The sequence below is a fragment of the Dermochelys coriacea genome, chromosome 8, assembly GCF_009764565.3.
Source record: "Dermochelys coriacea isolate rDerCor1 chromosome 8, rDerCor1.pri.v4, whole genome shotgun sequence".
Lineage (NCBI taxonomy): Eukaryota > Metazoa > Chordata > Testudines > Dermochelyidae > Dermochelys > Dermochelys coriacea.
Window position 1 is genome coordinate 49,171,150 of NC_050075.1, and position 26,243 is coordinate 49,197,392.

The following is a 26,243-nucleotide window of genomic DNA, read 5'->3' on the forward strand; positions in this document are numbered from 1 at the left end:
GCAGCTCCTCTTCGGTTCCACCACATACAGGGAAGAAATGGCCAGGTAGTAGAGAAACATGCACACAGGAAGAGAGAAAGGAACAGAGCAGAAGGGAGTGGGAAGATTGTGCAACATCCCTTAATTGCACAGAATGGATAGGAAGGTAGGCTGCATCACTGCAAATGGGAGTGGAGGAGATGTGGTCCACAGTATAAATAAAGTTAAAGGCACGTGAATGGCTCAATTCCCAAATTTAATCTGAGGGGTAATATGTCACTTTTATTGGATTTTTTTCCATGCTTACTGGTGCATAATAAATTAATATACCAATTAAAAAACTCTAGCTCAGTGCTAACATAGACACGAATTGTATCTGCTAGTCCAAGCATCTGCATTTTTTTTATCTAGCAGAAATACATATACAGCTGCGTGGACTCTTGCTGTAATGTCAGGTCAAGCTCTGCACAAAGATCATATGTGTCCTTCCTCATTTATAGATATATTTCGTTAGTGGGGCTCAGGGCCCAGGCTGGTAGTCTGGTCAAAGGATTAAGTCAGAAGAAAAGAGAACATCTGAAAAGATAGAGCAGTTGGAAATTATTTTGGCCCAATAAATCTTAACTTGTTGCAGGGTCCCAGCACAGGACCCTGGTCCAGAAATAGCACTCCACTTTGGTAAGGCTTATGCTAACAAAGCAGTAAGGAAGACATTAATGTGAGACTGCTGTGACCCGAACAGCATCCCAGTGCAAGAGGGTAAGGGGCTCAGTGGGATCTGGTAGTGAGTTTCAGCTGGTCTGACCAGTTGAATGTACCTTAACTCACTAATGTCATAATCTGTATCTAGAAGATGTCATTAAGATATCAATAGAAAACTAATTTCATACTGATCATTAATATTAGTACATGGTATTTGTACAGAGGACAAATTCAAAATTACAAACATAATTATGGGAATTATGTTATCAACGTGCGTCTCAGGAAAGGCTAAAGTTACCCCATCTTAGACAAAGGAATGTGGTTCCTTGGAAAATATTTCCTAGGTACATTAAGAGACAATGTCAGTGCAAATTCCATAGACAGTGAACAGGCCCATCAAGACAGCAAGGGGAGGAGGTTGCAGGAAACAGATCAGTTGCAGTTTTGCAAACACCAGCGGGGGGAAAAACCCGCATGAAACTTCCTTCACCAGGAGACTCCATGTCACCTTCCTCACAGTTTGAATTTACTTTACTTTGGGGGGTAACCTTCAAAATAATCAGTTCCTAAGGTTCACTGGACTGTACCAAGATGGGCAGAGAACCCCAAGCGATCTTTTACTTAGGGAGAAAAAGGAAATGAATTATTTGTACTTTGTGGGAGATGCTAACTAGAGACATGGTCAGCCATTTTTCTGGAGGGAAACGACCTTGCAGTTTGTTTTTTTTAAGTCTGAGCATCTAGAGAGTGTATTTAACTTTTATTTGTTTGTAATCAGTTTTAGTTCTGTCCTTTATACTTGAACTCACTTCAAATGCTATCTCCTTTTGTTAATAAATTTACTTTAATCTAAACCCAGTGCTGTCTTTGATTTAAAGTGAGTGTAGCAAGGTGCTGGTTATTGTATCTTTAAAGGAACAAACACACATTAATATCTCTCTGAATGGGCCAGTAGAGAGCTGGACATTGCAGAGCACATGTTTTTGGGAAAATTCAGGACTGGGGGATGGCGGGATCACGTGCCAGGTGAAACCAGAGTATGGCTAGGGTGTAACAAGCAGGCTACTGGAATCAGAATTGGAGAGTCAAAGCTTCTTAATATAGGACACACTCAGTACTGACACAACCCCTCACTAGTCTAGATTGCACCCCAGAATGGGGAGATGCAGACCAGGCCTGGAATATTCTAAGATAGTTGTACAAAATTTCCAAATAGTCCTCTGCTTTCAGAATACTGCAGTAGGTCAGTAGCCATTTTGGCAATTGTTTAAAAGACTCTAGCCCAGAGCTATAGTACTACACACTAGGATACAGATGCTTCAGGTGTCCCAGAATACACTAGTATAATCACACACATAAGACCAGCTGTGTGAGCAAGACAATTTTGGCTTCTTCACAAAGCCAGTGTTGCTACATGGATGTAATGAACCATTTCAAGGACCAGCACTGTAAATAACAACTTGATACAGTCATTGTTCTCCTTGCATAAGCCTGCCTGAAGTGCAGTACTGGACTTGTATTTTTTTAGATGAAGAACAGGTCGCGGGGTGAATGCTACCCTCTTCTATTGCTGTCCTTCCTGGTTTGTGGTTCTCTCCTCTTCTTCCACTGAAACTCTCATTACACTCCCTATTCCATCATCTTCCTCTTACACACATTGTCCTATTACACGCATTGTCACCATGTTCAGACAGAATTTGGCCACTGATAAGCACACGAAACAAGGGCAGCCATTCTGTTCTCACATACACTCCAGTTCTGCCAAAACGCTTGTGTACATGGAAAAGTTATAACAGGGTTTATGATAAATGAAGGGGGAGAGGAGCTCCCTTTTTTATGGACACCCAGCCAACCAGTAGCTATAAAATCCCTCTTAGTAGCTGTTCTCTAATTGCTCTACTTGAAAAGGGTTAAAAAGTCTCTCTGCTGTGCAAAGGTAAAAGGAAGTGAGTGGGCCCCTGGCCAAAAAAGCCAATGGGAAGGCTAGAACTTTTTCAATTTGAAAAACCACTCCCCTTTTGTCTATCTGTAGTTGTTTTCCTGGAAAGAAGGGACAGGGCAGAGCTATGCTGTAAGAAGTTTGGGCCGGGTATGAAAAATCATCAGTATCATACCTAAAAACTACTCATTTCAAACCCCAGATATGTAAGTAGATCAGGAAATGTCTAGGAAGACGTGATTAGGTTTATTTCTTTTATTTCTTTATGGCTTGTGAATTTGTCTGTGCTAAACCCAGGTGCTTTTGTTTTGCTTGTAACCTTTAAGCTGGACCTCAGAAAGGCTATTCTTGGTGCTTAATCCTTGTAGTTTTTTTTTATACCTAGCAATAGCCTGAGTTCCCAGATGTATTTTCTTTCTTCTTTTTTATTAATAAAATTTACCTTTTTTAAGAATAGAATTCAATTTTTGTGTCCTAAGAGGTTTGTGCACGTTTAATTAGCTGGTGGCAACAGCTAATTTCCTTTGTTTTCTTTCTCAGAGGGGTGTGTGTGAAAGGGATTAAGGGTACCCCACAGGAAGGAATTCCCAAATGCGCCTTCCTAGGCTCTCAAAGGGGTTCTGCACGTGGGTGGTGGCAGCACCTACCAATCCAAGATCAGAGAAAAACTATAATCTTGGGAGTTTAATACAAGCCTGGAGTGGCCAGTATTAATTTTTAAAATCCTTGTGGGCCCCCACCTTCTGCACTTGAAGTGCCAGAATAAGGAATTAGCCTCGACAGGGTTATATCAGTTTAAGTCCACACCTTAGATTACTCCAAAAAAGCCTTCCTGCATATACAAGTCCTCGGTATCTCTAGACTATTTGGCCCCAATGGTTTTGTTATTTCGATGACTTCCTGGTAGCATGTATCAGCGGCAAGAAATCAGGAGTTGGATATATGATTTACCCGTTCCTCACTAGTCTCTCCATCGGTCTTTCAGCTCACTAACAAGACAGCATCAATTTTAGAAGTAGAATTTTAAAACGTCACATCAGTAAGCTATTTATACGGTTGGTTATCACTGCTTCTCCAAGACAGCTGTTCCTCTTGTCAGGGTTTTCATTGCTGCGCACAGCTTCTGCAAAAGACAAACAAGGAATGTTTTAATTCCCACACGTCAAAGGCCTCTTCCCCAATTCTCCTTTTGTATTAAGTGCTTTTACAAAATGGAATGTTTATTTTAAGTACACACAAATCAAAACGAAAGCCACCAAGAAACTAAACAAACCAAATGTATCGACTTTACAAAACATTAAAAGAGATGCTTCAAATGTATTCATTCACTAATTTTTCAGGGTTACAACCATAGTATCTAAATGCAAAAATGCAGAGATTAAGATATATTAATCCTTGATCCTGCATTTCTTGTGCTCCCAAAACTCACCAGAGTGACTAGGCTCAATTAGATTCTGTGAATGCAAAGACTGCACTATCAGATCCTAAAAATCTACCCCAATGGGTAACAATCACTGTCACCACTGTTAGAAGCTAGATGTTATACAACAAGACCAAGCAAAAACAGAAGATAGATGCCAAATTAAGCAAATGCTAATTCAAGTTCTGAGCTGCAGTGTCATCAGTGCACAGAAGACACAGTTCCAGATCTCACTCTCATCCGACCTGAATGGTAGTACAGTGTCTGTGCTCCCCAAGTGGCTAGTCAAGATGGGAATTTGAAGAGCAAGCTGTCTGAAGTTCCCTCTAGACAAGACAGTTGCAGTACTTGGGTGCTGAATAAAGACCTTAAAACTATAAGTTTTCCTTTCTCTCTTTGTAATGCAAAAAGCAGCCTCAACATTTTTGTTTACCCCCTACCTTCCTATTTCCTTATAAATATCAGGAATGGCAAATCTCACCTTCTCTTTTTGAGCAGAAAACTTCCTGAATGACTCAGAAGTGTGTATGGCACTAGCTTTCTTACATCTTTATTGAATGGATGGAGAAATTGAAGGGCCTTTTACACTCAGCTACTTTAGTTAAATAGGGAATAATCAAATAAAGTTTAAAACAATCTGAATTTAAAAAGTCACTTTTCCTTAGCCAATCAGGCCTCACTTCCTTGGCCCTTGTGATGTCATACTTCTATTAATTCTCCAACCAGCCACGCAATCTATCCAAGTAGACAAGACTTGAATTTGTAATGTTTGTTTAAAAAAAAAAAAAAGGCATTAAGTGAACAGAATTAAAATAACAAATTCTTTAAGCATCAAGAAGACTAAATAAGACACAAGACCATTTTTTTCTTTGCACATTTAAGGAAACTATCATACTCTTCCACTTAAGACTGAGGCAACATAGGCTGTATCAAATGATACTTCCAACTGTTTCAGCTTAGTGAAACCAGCAACAGAAGAAGAAGGTAAACTAGGGTGCCCAGATAGCAAGTATGAAAAATCGGGACAGAGTGTGGGGGATAATAGGCATCTATATAAGAAAAAGCCTCGAATATTGGGATTGTCTGTATAAAATCAGGACATCTGGCTAAGGTAAACACCAGAAATGAAAAATTGTGCAATTACTAACTATAACACATCAAAGATGCCCAAGGCACCCAAACTTTGTTTGTGGGCCATAGTAGCAAATAAATAGGGAGACAATAATGTGGGGGAATGGACATGGCCTCTTAAGAAACTTGACCAAACCTTTATTAAAAATACCATAGAATCTTCAATGTTTACCCAGAATCTCAGTTTCTGAGGTTTCAGCCAAACACCCTTGTCTCAGTACTCAACACGAAATTTTTATCTGTTTCAAGAACTGAGTTGACTTTGCTGGGGTTCAAACCCCTAGTTATAGAAACTGGAAGTCTAGGACCTGCAAGCGTCTCAGTCCACACTACATCAGCACTGAGTTATGATCTATACTAAAGGTCAATCATGCACCAGTGAATTAGAAATTTTATTAAAGGGAACGGTCCTGCACCAACCCTTACAGCTGGGCCAGATGACCTAACAGGACTCTCTTTTTCTATTATCTATTTCAGAACATTGTCTTTCCAGCTTTTTTTTTTACAAGTCATCTATTGCAAGAATCTGCTGCTCTGTTAGACTGGATCTGCTGTGTTGTTCTTCCTTTTTCAAGTCTCAGATGCTGGCAAAAGGTTTCCTTTTCAAGTCACATGACAGTCTGCCTTTCAGCATCCTTTGCCCCTCATGAACAGCAGCACCAATGTGGCTGCCCAATCTTCTGAGTCTGTGCTGAGGAACAGGGTTCTCTCAGAAACTCACTCTGAGGGCTACTTTCTTCAGAATTGTTTGCCACTTTTCCCCTCCTGCTTGCTGTCTATTTTGTAGGGGAAATGGTACTTTGAAGTTCAGCGGATCATTAGCCTAGAAGCAGATACTCAGCTGATCCAGCTGTTGAGTAGGGCCCAAATGGCTATAACACCAAGGGCTCTCTTTCCTATGTTGAGCTTCATGTAATGGCAACTTACCTCTGTGCCTTTGTAGAGAGGCTCCCAATGAAGCCTGGCAACTGCTGCTTGACCGGGAAGGAACTAGAAACATGATATTTTAGGTAATTTTGGAGGTGTTTTATATTTAAAGGTTTTTATTTCTCCCAAGCCCTACATATTTGAACTTGCAGAAATGAACACACCTGGATTTACAGACCCAAAAATACAAGAAATAGTCCTAATAGAAAGTTTTAGAACTCGGAAACATTCCTAAAGTAGTTCTGTAATACACATAGCATATACAGACTACATGATGGTGTGGTAGTAAAGTCTACTGACTCATGTTGGGATTATCTGTATAACTAACATTTACCTTGTGAAGAAAGCAACCATTCAAAAGTCACGCTGATAACATCTTTATAACATATATGTGATGGGATAATTTTCTATTATCTACACACAGATAGTGGTATATAATGAAGGGCAATATAATCAACTACAGTCCAAGTGTTGGCATAGGGGTATCATGAACTGGTGCTTTAATACAGATTTCATTTTGTGATGAGAGGCTTAAAAATAGAAGGGAATTCTTCTCAGATAAAGAAACTAAAGGCCAAGAGAAGTGCCCTATTCGACCGAAGAGGAATACCAGAGTAGAGCCCTGTGTGTCCTGCTCCTGTCCAGTCCTGCAATACCCACCCTCACTCACTCCCACACTGTTTCTTGTATTTTTATCCCACTCCCACCTGCAAAAAAATTAGATCCCACAAGAGAGACATATTTTCCCATGCTCCCCAAAAAACCAACAACCTCAAAACAACAACAACAAAAAATGCTGGTTTATAACAGAATTCAGACACAATTTTTACCATGAAAAGAATAAAACAAATCTTACTTTAACTCCTGTTACAATAGACATCAAATATCTTTCTATCCCTCACTTCAATTTAAGCAGGGTGGATAAAAATCAATGATTTAAAAAAAAAATTGAACTTTTTAAATTTAAATCGGATTGTTTTGATAAAATGCTTTTTGAGGAAAAAACTAATCTAAAGATACTTTTAATTAAGATACATTATAGCTCAAAGGTATCCCATCATGGAATAGGGATTAATAATTCTAATTCTATAGTACGAGACAATATATTCATGTAATGTTTAAGAAAAGTTTTGTAAATGAGTTCCAATAGTTCATGGATTAGGGACCCAATCTTATGGGATTCCAGGAGATTCTGTATAGATTATTTAGGTTAATATTTCTATCTACCCAATGGGACTCAGTGCTCAGTCTAGAAGATACCATCAGAGATGCTTAGTTTTGCAGTTCTCAAAGTGTGGATTTGTGTCTCCAGAGATAAAATGCTTATTAACAGCAAAAATTTTTTAAATAAATAAATAATATATAGAGGTGAGAAATAACAGACCTAAACCCTATTGTCCTTCTGCAAATTTGTGTACACAGAGTCAATCCCTTACCTTTCTCTAAAAGTGCAAAATTTTAAAAACTTCAATGAATAGAAGATTGTTTGGCACGGAATAGTCCTGGACAAGGAGAAGAAGTCTGGAGATAAATGTGAGAAGGGAGGGACAGGCAGTAGAAACAAAAGTGAAAGTGTTTGAGCAGAATATTCCAGAAGTCTTGAGGTCTTTCTGAGGGTAGCCTTCATTGATTTGAGATCTACTATACCATTCTCTCACTAGAGGCAGCAGGCCATAAAAGAGACCCAGTTTGGGAATATTTTAATGAAGTTCCTCTACCTGTGGGTAAGACAGGCATGCATGCAAAATGCAAACAGTGCAACAAAGAAATGCAAGGCCTGGTTGCCCGAATGAAACAATATCATGAGAAGTGTTCCTTCTCAGGAGGAAGCTGCATTGAAGATGAGGAAAGGAACATGTCTGAACATGCAGAATCTTCAGGTTGGTAAACTTTTTTATTTCATACTTCTTTCTTAAAGACTGCCTCTCTTCCTTCTGGACTATTTTTGAATTCTCATGTTTGAGCAAAAAATATAGTTGTTACTCTAGGGTACTATCATTTTAGATGCAGTTGTGATCAAAAATAAATAGCTGAAATAGGCAGATCTTCCTTTTACAATTTCACCTTTAAAGTAGTACTGAGTGTCAGTCAATGCAATGAGTAATACTAAATGAGCAGTATGGTAATAATAATGAAATAACTGCATTGACTTATTTTGTTTAGGAGAATCCATCCTCAACATACAGGATTCTGAAGACTATCCACCTTCAAGATCACCATCATTTTCTATAGTTTCAGAGTTATCTGCCAATGATAGTTTTTCAGTCACATCATGTATGGCACATAGCCACAGTATATCACCTGTAGCAAAAAGAAAAAAAAATCTCCATCATCCAGAAACAACCATAAATAAGGTTTCAGAGTAGCAGCTGTGTTAGTCTGTATTCGCAAAAAGAAAAGGAGTACTTGTGGCACCTTAGAGACTAACAAATTTATTAGAGCATAAGCTTTCGTGAGCTACAGCGCACTTCATCGGATGCATTTGGTGGAAAAAACAGAGGAGAGATTTATATACACACACACAGAGAACATGAAACAATGGGTTTATCATACACACTGTAAGGAGAGTGATCACTTAAGATAAGCCATCACCAGCAGCGGGGGGGGGGGGGGAAAGGAGGAAAACCTTTCATGGTGACAAGCAAGGTAGGCTAATTCCAGCAGTTAACAAGAATATCAGAGGAACAGTGGGGGGTGGGGTGGGAGGGAGAAATACCATGGGGAAATAGTTTTACTTTGTGTAATGACTCATCCATTCCCAGTCTCTATTCAAGCCTTACACATACCTTCTAAGAATGAAACCTACATGCATCTCTGAGTTGTGAAGAATATGTATTAAGGATACAACCACCAACAAGAATGCACTTTTATGTAGAAATCCATGATTAAATCAAGTCTTCCTGACTAGTGGTTTAAATCAATTTGATTTAAATCAAATCCAACATGAATTTAAGTATTAAAAGTTTTAAAGTATTTTCTTGCAGATTACTGCTGTGGCACTTTGCTCCCATATTCTTCATAGAAATGTTGTTATGATAGTATTATGGCATAACTATGATGTATTTTATGCAAGATAGGGCATGAGAGATATTATTGGAAAAGTTATAATGTACTGAATATGATTATCCTATTTATATGCATGTATGTTTTTTGTATCTGAAGTCAGGAATATTGTGTATGCATCTATTACAAATGTGTACACCTGAGGAATGCCCACTAGACAGAATGCAATCAGTCTAGACGGCCAGTTGGGAAGGGTAATTCGGGAAAACTATCGGTTTCTGAAATGCTAATCTCCCACCAGGAAGCCTTACACTGCAAACAGTCTCTGAATTATGGCTGCAGGGACATGTGATCAAGTCACCTGGTACTGGACTTTATGATAATACTAGTGTTCTTCCACTGATGGGGGTGGGGGTAGGAATCAAACTGGGAGACAAATGATTCCTGCCATATGCAAAGATATTTAAGGCAGGGGAGTGACATCATCAGAGTTCATTCTTCATTGACTACCTTCCCAAGAAAGAGGACTGCTGGAAACACCTGAGAACAAAAAGAATGGACTGTGGAGAAGGGCTGAGTCCAGGCTAGAGGGTTGTCGGCCTGTGTAAGGAATATGTAGAGTTTTAATCTGCAAGCAAGTGCAGCTTGCCTTCAAGAATGTCTGAGATCTGCCCAAAACAACATTTATGGTGAGAATTTTTGACTTATAACCAATTTCTTTATATTAATCTTAGATTGAATGTTTGTTTTATTTGCTAGGTAATCTGCTTTGATCTGTTTGCTAGCCCTTACAATTACTTAAAAGTTAATAAACTTGCTTTTGTTTTGTTTAAAACCAGTGTGTGTGGAAATCATAACTTGGGGCAGAAAGCTGTGTATATTCCTCTTCACATTGGGGGAGGGGGTGAATTTAATGAGCTTACACTGTACAGTTCTCTGTGCAGCACAAGATGGTATAATTTTGGGTTTACACTTCAGAGGGGGGCATTTCAGTAACTGGACAATTCCTTAGCTGATCTCAGCATGTGTGTGTGTATAGCTTCAGCTGGGTGTGTCCCTACCTATATGTGTGCTGGTAAAGTGCAGTTGGAAGCCTGGGGAAGGGCTTGACAGGCTGCATAACAATACAGTGTAAAGGGAACCCAGGCTGGTGCGTCAGGTGGGCTCAGTACTATGCCAGTTCCAAGTGGCACCCAGGGGAGGGCAGGAACCTGTCACAACCGCAATCTGGGGTTTTTTGCACACCCAATCCCACCCACAACAAAGTACATTTTATCTGCTCCCGCTATTATGGCAGCAGGTCCTGCGGGATCCCTGCTGCAGGGCTCTGGACCAGAGTTTTTCTTTCCCACTGGACAGACACAAATCATGTTGGCTGCTAGCATAAGTATACATAAGAACATAAGAATGGCCCTACTGGGTCAGACCAAAGGTCCATCTAGCCCAGTATCCTGTCTTCTGACAGTGGCCAGTGCCAGATGCCCCAGAGGGAATGAACAAAACAGATAATCATCAAGTGATCCATCCCGTCGCTCATTCCCAGCTTCTGGCAAACGGAGGCTAGGGACACCATCCCTGCCCATCCTGGCTAATAGCCATTAATGGACCTATCCTCCATCCTCTAGCTCTTTTTGAACCCTGTTATGGCATTACCAGATGTGCCCACTACTTTGGGGTATGCTCATTTATTAGGGTTACTCTTCTGGGGACACAGGACAGGGGCGTGGTCTGTAATTCTATTAATGCACTGTTTGTGTCACTTGTGTGTTCATATGGAGCTCTACTTCTCCCTTCTGCAAGTCCACTCCCAATGGAACTATCCTGCAGCACCTAGGTTCCCCAGGACTGAGTTCCTCCAGCCCCAGAATCAGATGAACATACACACACGTGCACACTAACAGAAGAAGTCTGAATGGACCGGGTAAATCAGCACTTTCAAACTGACCCCCTTATATGCCCCTGGTCTCAGTAGGCGGGGCCAAGCAGCACTTTCAGCCATCACCCTTATACGCCACAGGTTCAGTAAGTCCCTATCTCCACTTTCATGTTACAGTTATACTGGTAGTAACCACTTGATGAACAAACCCCACAGTATTTTTGGGTGCTACAGGGATCTTTAGCTTAGGTAAAAGAAGCATTGCTGCAGAGTAAGTTACACAAAACACAAAAGAGTAAAGTTCAGAGAGAGAGAGAGAGAGAGAGAGAGACGCAACCAGCTTAACCATAAAAGTTATTTATTGAATAATAGTGATAACTACACAAGGAGGGCTAAACAAACATAACAGTTACATTATTAAAGGTTAATACCTGAGGTAGAAAAGAAAACAGAGTAGCGGGGATCTCACCCACTCCATGAGGCTTGAACTGGTCGGGGTTCCCAGGTGATGTTGGTAGCTCAGGGTCCTGAGTGCTGGAGACAGGCAGAGATGATCCGTCAGAAGATGGAGTCTCAGTGGAACTGATTCAGAGTTTGGGTCCATGCATCAGAACACTTACTTGGTTATAGATAGGGAGTTTTTGTAGAGAAAATACAACGGTTCAAGGGAGAACACTAGATTTGTTTATGGGTAAACTGGTGACTCAAGGGTTTTCTTTAGGCTAGACAATAGGAGTTGATCACTCTTGGCTATGGGTGGTGTTTTCTTCCAGGGAGCTCACAATGCAACTAGGCTGCTTCAGTCTTTTGGATATCAATCAAGGATTCATTACTAGAATTGATCTGATAACTGCTGAGTTGGGTATGTGCAGGTGTAGGTTCACTAACATCTGGAGCAGAGATCCCCCATGATGCAGTGCTTCCCTGCTTTTCTTGTCCCAGAGTTCAGTGTGGTTCTCTGTTCTCCATTCTGTATGTAAATGGTGATGTCTCCCTGTCACATCTTTCACGCAGATGAAGCTAGGGGAGTTGTCTCTGTTCTTCATTCTGTATGCAAATGGAGATGTCTTAATCTTGTCACCCTTGTCAGGAGGGGTCTAGGTGTGTCTCCCAACACTCTTCACTGTTCTCTGCAAGCCTTTTCTCTTATCGGTTTTGGTTCAAGCAGAGACTGGGGGAGGGGGAGTGTCTTTCATGAGTCAGACAGGCTAGATACTACGCCCTGGTTCCCCAAAAACACAGAGCTGACTGGTATCAATGGTCTTGGCCTGCACAACATCCTCTGGCAAGGAGTTCCACAGGCTGACTGTGCGTTGTGTGAAGAAATACTTCCTTTTATTTGTTTTAAACCTGCTGCCTATTAATTTCATTTGGTGACCCCTAGTTCTTGTGTTATGAGTAGCAGTAAACAACATTTCCTTATCTAGTTTCTCTACACCAGTCATGATTTTATAGACCTCAATCATATCTCCCCTTAGCTGTCTCTTTTCCAAGCTGAAAAGTCCCAGTCTTATTAATCTCTCCTCATACCGAAGCCGTTCCAGACTCTTTATAATTTTTGTTGCCCTTTTTTGAACCTTTTCCAATATATCTTTTTTGAGATGGGGTAACTACATCTGCATATAGCATTCAAGATGTGGGCATACCATGGATTTATATAGAGGCAACATGATATTTTCTGTCCTATTATCTATCCCTTTCTTAATTATTTCCAGCCTTCTGTTAGCTTTTTTTGAGTGCCGCTGCACATTGAGTGGATTTTTTCAGAGAACTATCCACAATGACTCCAGGTTATCTTTCTTGAGTGGTAACAGCTAATTTAGACCCCATCATTTTATATGTATAGTTGGGATTATGCTTTCCATTGTGCATTACTTTGCATTTATCAACATTAAATTTCATCTGCAATTTTATTGCCCAGTCACCCAGTTTTGAGAGATCCTTTTGTAGCTCTTCGCAGTCTGCCTGGCTCTTAACTATCTTTAGTCATTGTGTATCATCTGCAAATTTTGCCACCTCACTGTTTACCCCTTTTCCCAGATCATTTATGAACATGTTGAATAGAAGTGGTCCCAGAACAGATCCTAGTGGGGGACACCACTATTTACCTCTCTCCATTCTGAAAACTGACCATTTATAGCTACCCTTTGTTTCCTATCTTTTAGCCAGTTACAAATCCATGAGAGAATGTTCCCTCTTATCCTGTGGCAGCTTGGTATGTTCATGGTATCACATGGCTGTCTTCAACTACCACTTGCAACCTGCAAATCATATCTCAGGAAAGTTTGTACCTGACTAGCCAAATGCTGTTGAAAGAGCTAGACCCACAACCACAAGAGTTCTTTGGAACTGAGTTTTCAAACAGTGAGCTGTGTGTAATTCACAAAGTTGGAACAATACACTTAATCAAATTACTTTTCATCGGGGTCTCCTTCCCTCCCATTCCTCTCATTATGACTAGAGAAGCAGACTGGTGACAATTTTGATATATAGTTCAATTCAAGAAGCCTTTATTCATCATAATTATCTTTAATTTCAAAACTAATATGAGAGCTGAACTTCAAAACTCTAACTAAAAATCAAAAAAGTAATCAAATTCCTAAAGAAATTACACACAAGTAACACTCAAAGTTAAAAAGAAAGGAATGAAGCCCTGAAATGCATAAAACTGCAATATGAAACAACCTCCAAAATCCCATAAAAATTTAGCATTAATACATTACAATGGCAAATAATTATTTGATCTACAGGGAAGGAAATTTCTGTCCTTTGCTACACTTTTAGAATCTCAACAGAGAAAGAAGTCTTGCATTTCAAATGAAAATTAAATTATATTATGTTGCTTTGCACTTTTTTAGCACCTCCAACCCAACGTCTCAAAGTATTTCACAGCAGTTAATTAGACTTCAGAGTATTAGCCTCATTTTACAGACTGGTAAAATTGAGGCACAGAAATATTTATTTGCCCAAACTCACCCACTGAATCACTAACAGAGCTGGGTTTTGTTGTCATGAGTCCTGATCCCCAATCTGCTGCTATAACCAATAGACAATGCATACACTAGGTCCATAATGTAGATTAAATTATGCTAGCAACAACAATAGTCAATGTATGTTTTCCGTCTAATTTTAATTACCAATTAAAGTAAGATACTGATTCAGTTTTGCATAACACTGACATGATTAAATTATGCTAGCAACAACAATAGTCAATGTATGTTTTCCGTCTAATTTTAATTACCAATTAAAGTAAGATACTGATTCAGTTTTGCATAACACTGACTGAAAACGGATTAGTATGGATTTTTTTCTTTTAGAATTTCTATGGTCCTGTTGTGCTACAGAATTACCAATTTGAGCACCCAGTTACAACATTTAAAAATGGATAAAATATAGTTTGTTCTTGACCATGTACACAGAATTACACGGTGTTTTAACTGCTACAGCCTTGTAAATTCAGAACTGCAGAACCATTTGATAATATGATTTTGTGCTGATTACAGAGGCAAGAGCAAAGTAGGTTTTATATGTTCTGGGGCATTACTATGTTCAGCTGAAGTGCCTATCACAGTTGTTTTTATGCTTTAGAAAACTCTTAAAGATTTGAGATGTGATATACGCCCCCAAGAAAATCTGAAGACTAGTTCACAGTTGGTCAAGGGGAATTTGCTAACTGAATACAGTACTTCATATATCCTATGTTCAGCACCAGCTTTAAGATTTGCCAGGTTCTGAGTTTCTGGAAAGATAATAGGTTTCAGAGTAGCAGCTGTGTTAATCTGTATCCGCAAAAAGAAAAGGAGTACTTTTGGCACCTTAGAGACTAACAAAATTATTTGAGTATAAGCTTTCGTGAGCTACAGCATCCGATGAAGTGAGCTGTAGCTCACGAAAGCTTATGCTCAAATAAATTTGTTAGTCTCTAAGGTGCCACAAGTACTTTTCTTTTTGTGGAAAGAGAATATCATACCATGAGTTGTCCCCACACCACTTCCAGTCCTGTTAAAAGAGGTCTGGCCCTATGCTTTGTGTTTCTAGAAAGATATTGAGCCCAATTCTTGATTGACCTGAACCTTGTGTGATCACTTATTCTAGTATAAAGTGGTTGTAATATGCTACTAAAACACTAGGGAAGCATGTTACACCACTTTCCGCAGGTATACATAACTACCACAAGGTGCAGCCCAACAGGAAATCAGACTCCTCATCTTCAAGTTGTATGTTTTGCATGGGTTGTGGGGCAAAGACGCTACTTGGTTTTCTTGTTTTTAAAGCTGACTCCAGTCATACTAAAATCAATAAATTAGACTAGTGTGTTCATACACCTGGAGGCAAGGTCCCCGGGATAAAGCCAGTCTCTAATTAGCTAGAGACAAAGTTCACAGTGGAATAAGATTTAAACACCAGGTTTAAACTTGCTACGTTTTCAGATTTATTACAAGAGTTCTGGGTTAACCAAAATGATGCAAACTTGCTAGAAGTTTTTGGGTGCATTCCTACCAGACAAATTCACAGTTACTATATGCCAGAACAAATACCCAAGCATCATGTTTTCCCACATCTGCCCCAGATATCGGTCCATAATTCCATCTTCTTTAACCCAGCCCTTCTTTCAAGTACTGAGCCTAACCAGCTCACATAAATAACTCCTAGGTGGGAGTGCCTCTTTGAATTCATAAACCTTTCTAGCAATGAACCCAGAAAAATGCATTGCTTTTTTGATTCAGTGGGGCCTGCACTCAGGGCTGCTGTGTAAGTGGACTATGGGGTCCTTCCTGCAGGTGCAGAAATACCTGTACTTCCCATCACAGTCCTTCAAACAGAGAGCAATTGCTCTGTTCCATGTACACTTGCAGAGAGAAAGTTCTACTTCTGAGCACCATCACATAAGGTCAGTGTGGGGGAATGAACAGGCCACTGTACCATACACCTTCTCTTAATTAACTAAGCAGCCTAACTCCTTCACACAAAAAGAACAGGAGTACTTGTCGCACCTTAGAGACTAACAAATGTATTTTTAGAGCATAATCTACCTGGTAACACGTTTCAGAGTAGCAGCTGTGTTAGTCTGTATTTGCAAAAAGAAAAGGAGTACTTGTGGCACCTTAGAGACTAACAAATTTATTTGAGCATAAGCTTTCGTGAGCTACAGCTCACTTCATCAGATGCATTCAGTGGAAAATACAGTGGGGAGATTTATATACACAGAGAATATGAAACAATGGGTGTTACCATACACACTGTAAGGAGAGTGATCACTTAAGATAAGCTATTACCAGCAGGAGAGCAGGGGGGATGGGAAACCCTTTGTAGTGATAATCAAGGTGGGCCATTTCCAGCAGCTGACAAGAATGTCTGAGGAACAGTGGGGGATGGGGGTGGGGGGATAAACATGGGGAAATAGTTTTACTTGGTGTAATGACCCATCCACTCCCATTCTCTATTCAAGCCTAAGTTAATTGTATCCAGTTTGCAAATTAATTCCAATTCAGCAGTCTCTCCTTGGAGTCTGATTTTGAAGTATTGCCACTTTTAGGTCTGTATCGAGTGACCAGAGCGACTGAAGTGTTCTCCAACTGGTTTTTGAATGTTATAATTCTTGACATCTGATTTGTGTCCATTTATTCTTTTACATAGAGACTGACCAGTTTGACCAATGTACATGGCAGAGGGGCATTGCTGGCACATGATGGCATATATCACATTGGTAGATGCACAGGTGAACGAGACTCTGATAGTGTGGCTGATGTGATTAGGCCCTATGATGGTGTCTCCTGAACAGATATGTGGACAGAGTTGGCAACGGGCTTTGTTGCAAGGATAGGTTCCTGGATTAATGGTTCTGTTGTGTGATTTGTGGTTGCTGGTGAGTATTTGCTTCAGGCTGGGGGGCTGTCTGTAAGCAAGGACTGGCCTGTCTCCCAAGGTCTGTGAGAGTGATGGGCTGTCCTTCAGGATAGGTTGTAGATCCTTGATGATGCGTTGGAGAGGTTTTAGTTGGGGGTTGAAGGTGATGGCTAGTGGCGTTCTGTTATTTTCTTTGTTGGGCCTGTTCTGTAGTAGGTGACTTCTGGGTACTCTTCTGGCTCTGTCAATCTGTTTCTTCACTTCAGCAAGTGAGTATTGTAGTAGTAAGAATGCTTGGTAGAGATCTTGTAGGTGTTTGTCTCTGTCTGAGGGGTTGGAGCAAATGCGGTTGTATCGTAAAGCTTGACTGTAGACAATGGATCATGTGGTGTGGTCTAGGTGAAAGCTGGAGGCATGTAGGTAGGAATAGCGGTCGGTAGGTTTCTAGTATAGGGTGGTATTTATGTGACCATCACTTATTAGCACCGTAGTAGTGTCCAGGAAGTGGATCTCTTGGGTGGACTGGTCCAGGCTGAGGTTGATGGTGGGATGGAAATTGTTGAAATCATGGTGGAATTCCTCAAGAGCTTCTTTTCCATGCGTCCAGATGATGAAGATGTCATCAATGTAACGCAAGTAGAGTAGGGGCATTAGCGGATGAGATCTGAGGAAGCGTTGTTCTAAGTCAGCCATAAAAATGTTGGCATGCTGTGGGGCCACGCGGGTACTCATCGCAGTGCCGCTGATTTGAAGGTATACATTGTCCCCAAATGTGAAATAGTTATGGGTGAGGACAAAGTCACAAAGTTCAGCCACCAGGTTTGCCGTGACATTATCGGGGGTACTGTTCCTGACGGCTTGTAGTCCATTTTTGTGTGGAATGTTGGTGTAGAGGGCTTCTACATCCATAGTGGCTAGGATGGTGTTTTCAGGAAGATCATGGATGGATTGTAGTTTCCTCAGGAAGTCAGTGGTGTCTCAAAGATAGCTGGGAGTGCTGGTAGCATAGGGCCTGAGGAGGGAGCCTGCATAGCCAGACAATCCTGCTGTCAGGGTGCCAATGCCTGAGATGATGGGGCGTCCAGGATTTCCAGGTTTATGGATCTTGGGTAGCAGATAGAATAACTCGGGTCGGGGTTAATGCTTGACCTGGTAACCACAAAGGAAATGAGAGTCTTTCCATTGACTTAACTGGATTTTGGATTGGGCCCTATACACTAAGGCATCAGATTTAGTGATGAATACCAATGGCTGGGAAGCACTGTTACACTTTAATTAGAAAAAAAGTATTTTCAGCAAAAGATAGTAGCATTTTAAAAAGAAAATAAATTGTCACACAAAGCTAAGTATGGCTATTGCATTAGAAAGTTAAACTGAGGTGCACTACAAAATAACAAGGAATTTAAGGCATGTGTTACTGTATTTTCCTTGCAAATTAACTATTATTCAATCATATCCTTCACTATTGATATGCACTACAAAATAACTAATAGAGAATAAATTATATTAAAATGTGATATGCATTTCATATTAATGTTAATGAATGGTGTTTGAATTACAAAATAACCAATCCACAGTCAACTGCATTAATAGATGCTATGCACTACAAATTAGATGATTATGAATAAATTTAATTTATAATTGATTATATGAATTGTAATTTAATTTAATAGCAATTGACTGTATTCTTTGGCACCAATATCAATGAATGATTACTGTCATTAACTATGCATTAAAACATCAAAAGGAAAATATCAGAAGTTTTATAGATGATAAAATAAATTATTCTGCTTTATTTCTGTAGTCTTTGCAACTGCAGGGAAAATATCTGTTTCTTCTTAGTAAAGCCAATGTGAAGGTTGCAACTTAATTATATTAAAATGTAAAGGTCAAACAAGATTATTAAATAAATAATCCTACAAAAGGCTGTAGCAAGCACCTCAATAAACCAAATCATTAAAAGGGAACTCAATGTACTCTAAGTGCCAGATCCCGGATGCTGTGCAAATCAGGGGTATGCAAACAGGACATGAAATTTAGCTTTGCACTCTCCTGATATTGCTGCATGTCTGTGTCTAACCGCAGGCCAGGTTGGAACAGCCTGAAGACTGCTCTAACTTATGCCAACTGAAAATAGCCACCATAGGTCAAAAAGACAGCTGGCGATCGGCATGGTTTTAGAGAGATATCAGTCATACTTCCTTTCCTCTGGCCATGACATTTTCCCTACGAATAGCCAGCTTTAGTACCAATTTATGATGCCAGTGCAGTGCAAAGCCGCCCTTCCTCACTATAGAACCTGGGTCTATGACTGTATATTCAAAACTTGCTGTCCTTTTCTTACAGTATATGAATAATCATTCATCTGAATAGAATGTTTGGATGTGCAATTTTCTGTAGTCACACTAAATAAGTTCAAAGAACATCAGGATCTTGAAAAAAAAATCACATTTCCATGTGTAAATGTTGTATCTATTATTGTTACAGTAACTCCTAAGATCTTGTCTACACTAGCTTTTTCCCTTAAAATTTTCCCCCAAGAACACGCTGGCCGCCGCTTGTATTTTTACTAGTGTTGTCTAGACCTGTTGAACTATCCAAAAGCAGAGAATTTTGGTCATAGGATCCCCATAGTTGCTAATCCCCTGTCCAAGATCCGCATCGGTATACCCAGGTTCCTTGCATAGGAAATCAGTGTAGAACTAGCTTCTGTGGAGAGAAACTAGTGTAGAACATTGCATAAATAAAATATCCCTGCACCACCTTTCCTAAATCCTACCTAATGATATAAATCATGTGCCACCTCTACAAATTTGCTGCCTTATGTTAATTGGAAAAATCTGCCCCATCCAGCCCACAGTCATTCACACAATAAACAGTCATTATTAAGCATTCTGGAGTGATGCTTCTTATCGGGTGATCAGATGTCCTGATTTTATAGGGACAGTCCTGATTTTTGGCTATTTTTCTTATATAAAGAAAAGGTGTACTTGTGGCACCTTAGAGACTAACAAATTTATTTGAGCATAAGCTTTCGTGCGCTACAGCTCACTTCATCGGATGCAACTCATGAAAGCCTAGCTTCTTAACACATTGCTGTTCTAGGCAACCATCCTTGATCTATCTTTGAGGCAGAAGCAGCCCTGACAAGCTCTATATTATGTATATTTAATTTTAATTACAATTTATTTTTTATGGCTTGTTTCAGCATAAAAGGAGAATAAGAGTGAAAGAAATAGAGAAAGGAAACCAACAGGACAATCTCCAGTTACATAAATGGATATGTAATTGTTGACAGGTCCATAATCAGAAACAAATTGGTATTATCTGCTGGAATTGTATGGCAATATAATCCCCCCCTATGTTGAGCCATGATGTACCTGATCCAGCAGGCCCAGAGACAGTTGAAGGTCAAGCACAAAAGTAGAAAGGCACTAATTTACTTGGGGCATGGGAGAATGGGATAATCAGTAGCAACTGACTTTTTTGGAAAGAAGTGAAGGTTTTATGCCACTCCATGTTTGATATTCTCCAATGTCTCTGACATGGATCCCTGTCCCCCACAGCACGCAATAACGGGAAACTATATAGGATTAGGATACATACATTAATGACTTTCTCATTTGTCAGAGATTTTACAGATGGAGCTGCACAAGCTTTGGCAGCTATGGGAACAGGTGGCTGCCAGGGCTGAACAGGAATAAAGTAAGGTTATGAGACTTGCAGACACCTGAACCACAACTGCATGAAAGCAAGAGCTCTCATTACTTTCACAGCAGCTGTAGCAGGAAGAACTTTAATTTGCAAAAGCCGGAAGTACTGTGATTGGCACCCACTCTGAGGGCTTGCATAGGGAGTCTGCAAATCAGCTGCTAGCAATGCTTAATTTGTAATGAGAGGTGCCAGGGCTAAAACACTTTTTTTCCCATTAATAACTGATGCAGCAAGCCCACAGATGCTAGGGCTATAAACTGCCAAGTCTAGAAGTGCCAGAGCTCAGCCCTGGCACATATTAAGCATGGGGTGACAGAAAACCACACCAGACTTGTTTCAAAGAGCCTCATGACTTGCACGCCAATCTCACCTAATGGGGTGTTTCTTTCGGAGGAGGGGGGGCTGACTCCGGATTTTCTGACCTCTGTGGTTGGTATTACTCCTGCCACGCAGCAACGGGTGTCATCGAGCAGCCACAAACGCCAACGTTTTCAATTGCCTGAAGCTAGGCACCAACATAATTAGCCGCACTAAGGCAACCAGGCGCCTGTGGACAAGGGGCTCAGCTAGCAGAGCCGCTCCTCAGGAGACGTGCGGCTACGCCCTTTGCAAAGCTCAGCCCAGTTATTTTGGGTGCCTAACCGCCACCCTGGAAAATCCGGGGCTTTAGTGGTTCTCCCTGATGAGCAGCCCACAGCACCCCCTTCATACGCGGGAGCCGGCCGCGGAGTAGGACACGCGGCTGCCCTGAACCGCCGCTGACTGATTGATTGGGCACGCGCGGCGGGCCCCTCAGTCAGAAGACCGTAGATCGCCGCGCGCGCCAACGAGGAGGAGGCAGCAATAGCCGCCGGGGGCGCGCTCACACCGCCTTTTCCAAAGGCTGCCCTCGACGGCCGCTTGGCCCCCGGCTCTTGGACCCGCGCGCGCGCGCTCCGCTGTTGGAATGTTGGCCGTTCTCTCGAACCTCAGCGCGGCTGCGCGACTCCCCCCCCTGCTCCTCCCCTCCTCCTTGCTCCCTCCCCCCCCCCCTCGGAGCGCCGGTGTCGGAGCGAAGCCGGGACGGGCCGGAGCACGTCGAGTTCTGCGGCTGGTGAGCGACGGGAAGGGGAACAACGTCTCGAGGTCCCTCTCCCGGCCGGTGCCTGGGCTGCCCCCTGTGTGCGGACGGGAGGGGGCGGTACCGCGCCACTGTTCGCGGGGGCGCGAGCGGTTCTCTTCTGGGTCCGCTGGTGCCAGGAAAGGGGAGGGAGCTGCTTTCTTTCGGGTCCGCAAGCCTGGAGTCTCGCCTCGCCTTGCCCTGCCCTGCCCTGGGCGGGCGGCCTGAGCCTGTGACAGGTCCTCGTGATCTCGGGTGGCTTCTTCTGCCAGGGGGCGGCACTAGCTGTGACCTGCCGACATTGCTGCTGTCTCGGTTTTGTCTCCCCCCCCTCCCCCCCGGTGCTCTCTGAGTCGCCGCGTGCGCCGCCCCTGCCCCGAAAGAAGGAAGAGGAGGAGGAGGAGACGCAAGGTGTGTGCGTGTTTTGGTGCGGATGTTGCTGTGTCGTCTTGCTCCGTGTCTAGGTATTGTGTGTGTGTGTGTGTGTGCGCGCGCGCTTCCCTGCACTCCAGCGGTCCTTCGGTTAGTGCAGCTTTGGGGGGGGGGTGTGTGTGTGTGTGTGTGTGTTATGAAACTGGCGTGTAATGGTAAAGTTGCTCGCCGCTTGAGCTGGGAAGGGGCTTTCGGTGGAAGGGTTCCTCTCGTCCCCTCGTAGGAAAAGTGAAGTTACTTCCCAAGTCTAAAACTAACAAAGCAGCAGTCTGCATCTGTCTGTGTGTCTGAGGAGCACAAACACTTAATTGATACACACAGCAAAACCCTTCATGCACATGGAGACACTTTAAAAACTCCTTAAAACTTAATCCCAAATGAGAGAGTCGCTCTTTGAAGGAGTGAGACTTTGCACGTCTGTTCTACTGTAAGTTTCTAAAGTGTGGCAATTACTTTAATCTCACTCAAGGATTCAGGTCTGGGCTGTTTGCATTTGATTTTCTTGTATGTTAATTACATCTCATATCATTTTTCTTAGCAAGGGATTCTGAATGGTTTTCTGTTTTGAGCTATAGATATAAAGTACCAGCCACTTTAAAAAAATAAAAGCAACAGCTAGAAAAAACCCTTCTGTTTAAAAGAAGCCTGTGTAGAAATATTTCTTATGTTTTCATTTTCAAGCTTTAGCCAGCTTCATGATGATATTGATGACATGATGCCAAATCCCACTTTGGTAAAGAGCAGCTGCACCCCCTACCTCTTTAAGATTGAAAGCAACAAATTATGTTCTCCGCAAACCCATGTTACCCCACTGAAGTGTTCACTTGACTTAAGCAAACTCCCAAGTTCTGTATGTCAATGCGCTTGCATGTTTTGCGGACTTAAAATTCACTTTATCCTGTATGTAAAGCCATCAACAAAGTGTAACAAAGTGGCTGTGTACAAATGGATTTTCAAAATAAAACTTTTTGCCTTTTTTAAGACCTTTGCACATATTGAAGTTTTGGAATTAGTAATTTAAAGGTTAATGACCCAATTCTGCAGATTTCCCATGTACATGTACTCACCTTGATACATTGCGAGTAGTCTTCAAAAGTTAAGCACATGTATAAATCTCTGCAGGACTGGGGCCAAAATTGTTTGTGCAGCACATTTGGATTGTATGGTACATCTGACATAATTAAACATCAAATGATACTGGTATGAGGTAAATGTGCAGTTGGAACTTGATTGGCCTGGGATACTGACTGAGTTGTTAGCACAGAATGGTCTGAATAGTGTTTCTAAAAGGTGAAGCTAAATCTGAAGAACAGATGGAAGTACTTAACTGTATTTTTAATTAAAATCTCATAGCGATATGGTGGAATACTGAGCCTCATTTTGTTTAGAGGGCTGAATTCAACTTTAAATTTTGGTTCATGTGCTAAGGTGTACATTTAGGGCCACATACTACCCATTTCTGCACTGATGCTTCCAATGATGTCAATAAGAGGCTTGCATAAAGATCAAGGGTATAGTATGTTTTTTATTTTGTTACCAAACTTTTACTTACCTTCACTATTAGTTCCTTATTTTTGCTTTCAGCATTACAGGGTGGTAAAATTTACTTGCATTTACGGTCACCTGTAGTTCTGCCCCTTGTTCCTCTCCTTCCCTATAGTATTTTTGCTTCAACTTTCCTGTCTGTATGCATCTATCTTTCCTCTGCATTTTGTTCCCTGCAGCAATTCCCATTTCCTTTCTTTGGGCTTCACTCTCACCCTTCCCACCATTGCATATCCTAAATTAATGAATAATGTTGACATATAAAGTGTTATCATTAGGCTTTCTATTGTTAAGATGCTAATGAGATTAATAGGGCATGGAAATTCTCAGTCATTGTCTCAGCCTGTCGGCAGATTCAGGAAGAGAAGAGTACATCAGCTACTCTTAGTTCATGATTGAAAGGTTATCTTTGCAACTGGTAGGTCAAGAACCTTTGTTTTTACTGAAAACTCAGATTTTGCAGAATTTGTGTATTTATATGGCTCACATAGAATATTCAAAGTGGAACAGATCCAGCCCGTGGTCTGGTTGTTAGATGTTTTATGACATGTTAGACAATTTAAACGTAACATCCTTATGTAATTATGATATTTGGAACATGTTAATTCCATTGACTATCCAAACAGCATTAGTTTCCTTTCTTTTCTTGTAGTGTTATAATTCAAACTGTGCTTCATTGGCATTTGTTTAGTAACACATCATTTGTGAATCTGTGTCTTTCACTTTTATTCCCTTTTTTGCCTGTGTAGGTCTTTGTTCTTGAAAGATATTTGCAAGTCTTAAGTAATCTAGCTGGTAGCACCCCCTGGGGCATGTACGCTTGCTTTTTAATGTACACATTTGAGCCCAAGGAATACAAAAAAGTCTTTCTCAAATGCTTGTAAGCAGTGAGGACCACAGAGCCCAGGCTCCGGCCTGAGCCCAAACGTCTACACAGCAATTGTCTGCCATTGAGCCCAAGGTCCTCAAACCCAAGCTAGCTATGCCCATGCTGTGGGTCTTTTATTCCAGTGTAGACATACTCAAAAATGTGTTTCCCAAATGCCACTCTTCCTTCTTGGTGGTGACCTATGTGCTTTCTTCCATCTGCTAAGATGTTTAGTATTAGCTAACTTTTCTTAATTTAAAAAGTATTTTTAGTTTCCACTGTTGCAGGAAACTAGTCTTGGGTTGCTTTTCTGTTCTCAGCCTTGTTTCCGCAAATATGGACTTCATTTTGAATTCATTCCCATTGTGTTGCCCCTTCTTCTTTGCAGCTGTTAGGCCATGGGGCTCATGGCTGATACTGGTAAGAAAGCTAGCTTTTGACTTAGTGGTAACTTTGGCGTTCCAAGATGCAGGGATGACTCTGTTCAGTGTCCACGACGTATAATGAAGAGCACGGTCCCAACCAGTGCACTCTCTTTTTCCTTCACTCTAGGAAAAGGATCGGGAGGGCCTTCTCAAACTCCTATTAATAGAGGCTCCTGTAACAAAGTTGACTAGAGTAGCGTCCTCAGTAGTGTCGAATAGCCACTCAGTCTGGACACAAATCACAAGTAAATTAATTGTATGCAGTGTTGTTGTAGCCGTGTCGGTCCCAAGATACTGGACTGACAAGGTAGATGAGGTAATAGCTTTTACTGGCCCAACTCTCACGAGCAGAAAATGGTCCAATAAAAGATATTCTCTCATCTATTTTGTCTCTCCAGGAAACTACTTGTAATCTAGAAATAAGAAATACATCATTTACGAGTTTCTAACATAAAAATGTTAGAATCTGAATAAATGTAAGTTAAACTATATAATTGCTTAAATGAATGTGTATAGATAATTTGTATCTTCCTGGTTATCAAAAAGTAGTACCAAATTTAGTGTGCAGGCTATATTTTAGTTGTAAATCACCGTGTTTTAATGGTCACCAACCAGTGAGAATCAACTTTTTCTTTAGGAAAATAACTAAAAAATATTAAATGCAAGACATAATTTAAATAATTTTAATGAAAGTTTCCTGCTTTCTTCTTGAAATGATGATTAAAATTAGTGATTTAAATTGCTTTGATTTAAATCAATCTACCCTGCCTCCTTTATATATCCTAAAGCAGGGGTGAGCAAACTATGGCCCACAGGCCGGATTTGGCCCGCCAGCCATTTTAAACAGACCCTCAAGCTCCCGCTAGGGAGCAGGGTCTGGGACTTTTCCTGCTCTGGCACTACAGCCGGGGAGCAGAGTCAGGGGCTGCTTAATGTGGCTCCCAGCATTCGGCCCCTATGCACTCCAGTGGCCCCACTCCAATGCCCATGTCTGGCACTCCAGTGGGAGCTGCAGGGGTGGTGCCTGCGGATGGGGCAGCGTGCAGAGCCACCTTGCTTCACCTCTGCATAGGAGCCAGAGAAGGGACTTGCTGCTGCTTGCAGGAGCTGCATGTATCATTCTTGTATTTGAAGTTATGAATATTGGCTGTGCACTAGTTTGATTTTAAGTAGCCTTAGTAAGGCATTTGGGCAGCTTCTTTAGAAAGGAATTTGCAAGTTAAGTGCCCAATCAAGAAACACTTAACAGACAATGGATCTTGGAAGGCTCCAATCCACATAAGAAATCTACTTGAGGACGTTCAAGATAGCATGTGAACAACGGCTGCTACCTGTA

At 41.2% G+C, this 26,243-nt stretch overlaps 1 protein-coding gene and 1 long non-coding RNA gene across 4 annotated transcripts in view; one reads left to right on the forward strand and one right to left on the reverse strand.

The window, feature by feature from the left end:
• Nucleotides 1-3,247: 3,247 nt before the first annotated feature.
• On the reverse strand, nt 3,248-21,044 carry LOC122455572. 2 transcript variants are annotated; one of them, XR_006273864.1, is made up of 2 exons: nt 20,909-21,044; nt 3,248-3,743 (listed from the first exon to the last, which is right to left on the reverse strand). It is a non-coding gene; the product is annotated as an uncharacterized LOC122455572 (long non-coding RNA). The 2 variants fall into 2 exon arrangements; XR_006273865.1 differs by having other exon boundaries at nt 20,661-21,009.
• Nucleotides 21,045-21,484: 440 nt separating this feature from the next.
• The window catches only part of RABGAP1L (RAB GTPase activating protein 1 like), a 531,206-nt gene continuing 526,447 nt past the window's right edge, over nt 21,485-26,243 (forward strand). For both annotated transcript variants that reach the window (XM_038413497.2, XM_038413504.1), the window contains exon 1: nt 21,485-21,631. In XM_038413497.2, coding sequence (XP_038269425.1) covers nt 21,485-21,631 — 147 coding nt within the window. The remainder of the gene's footprint in view (nt 21,632-26,243) is intronic.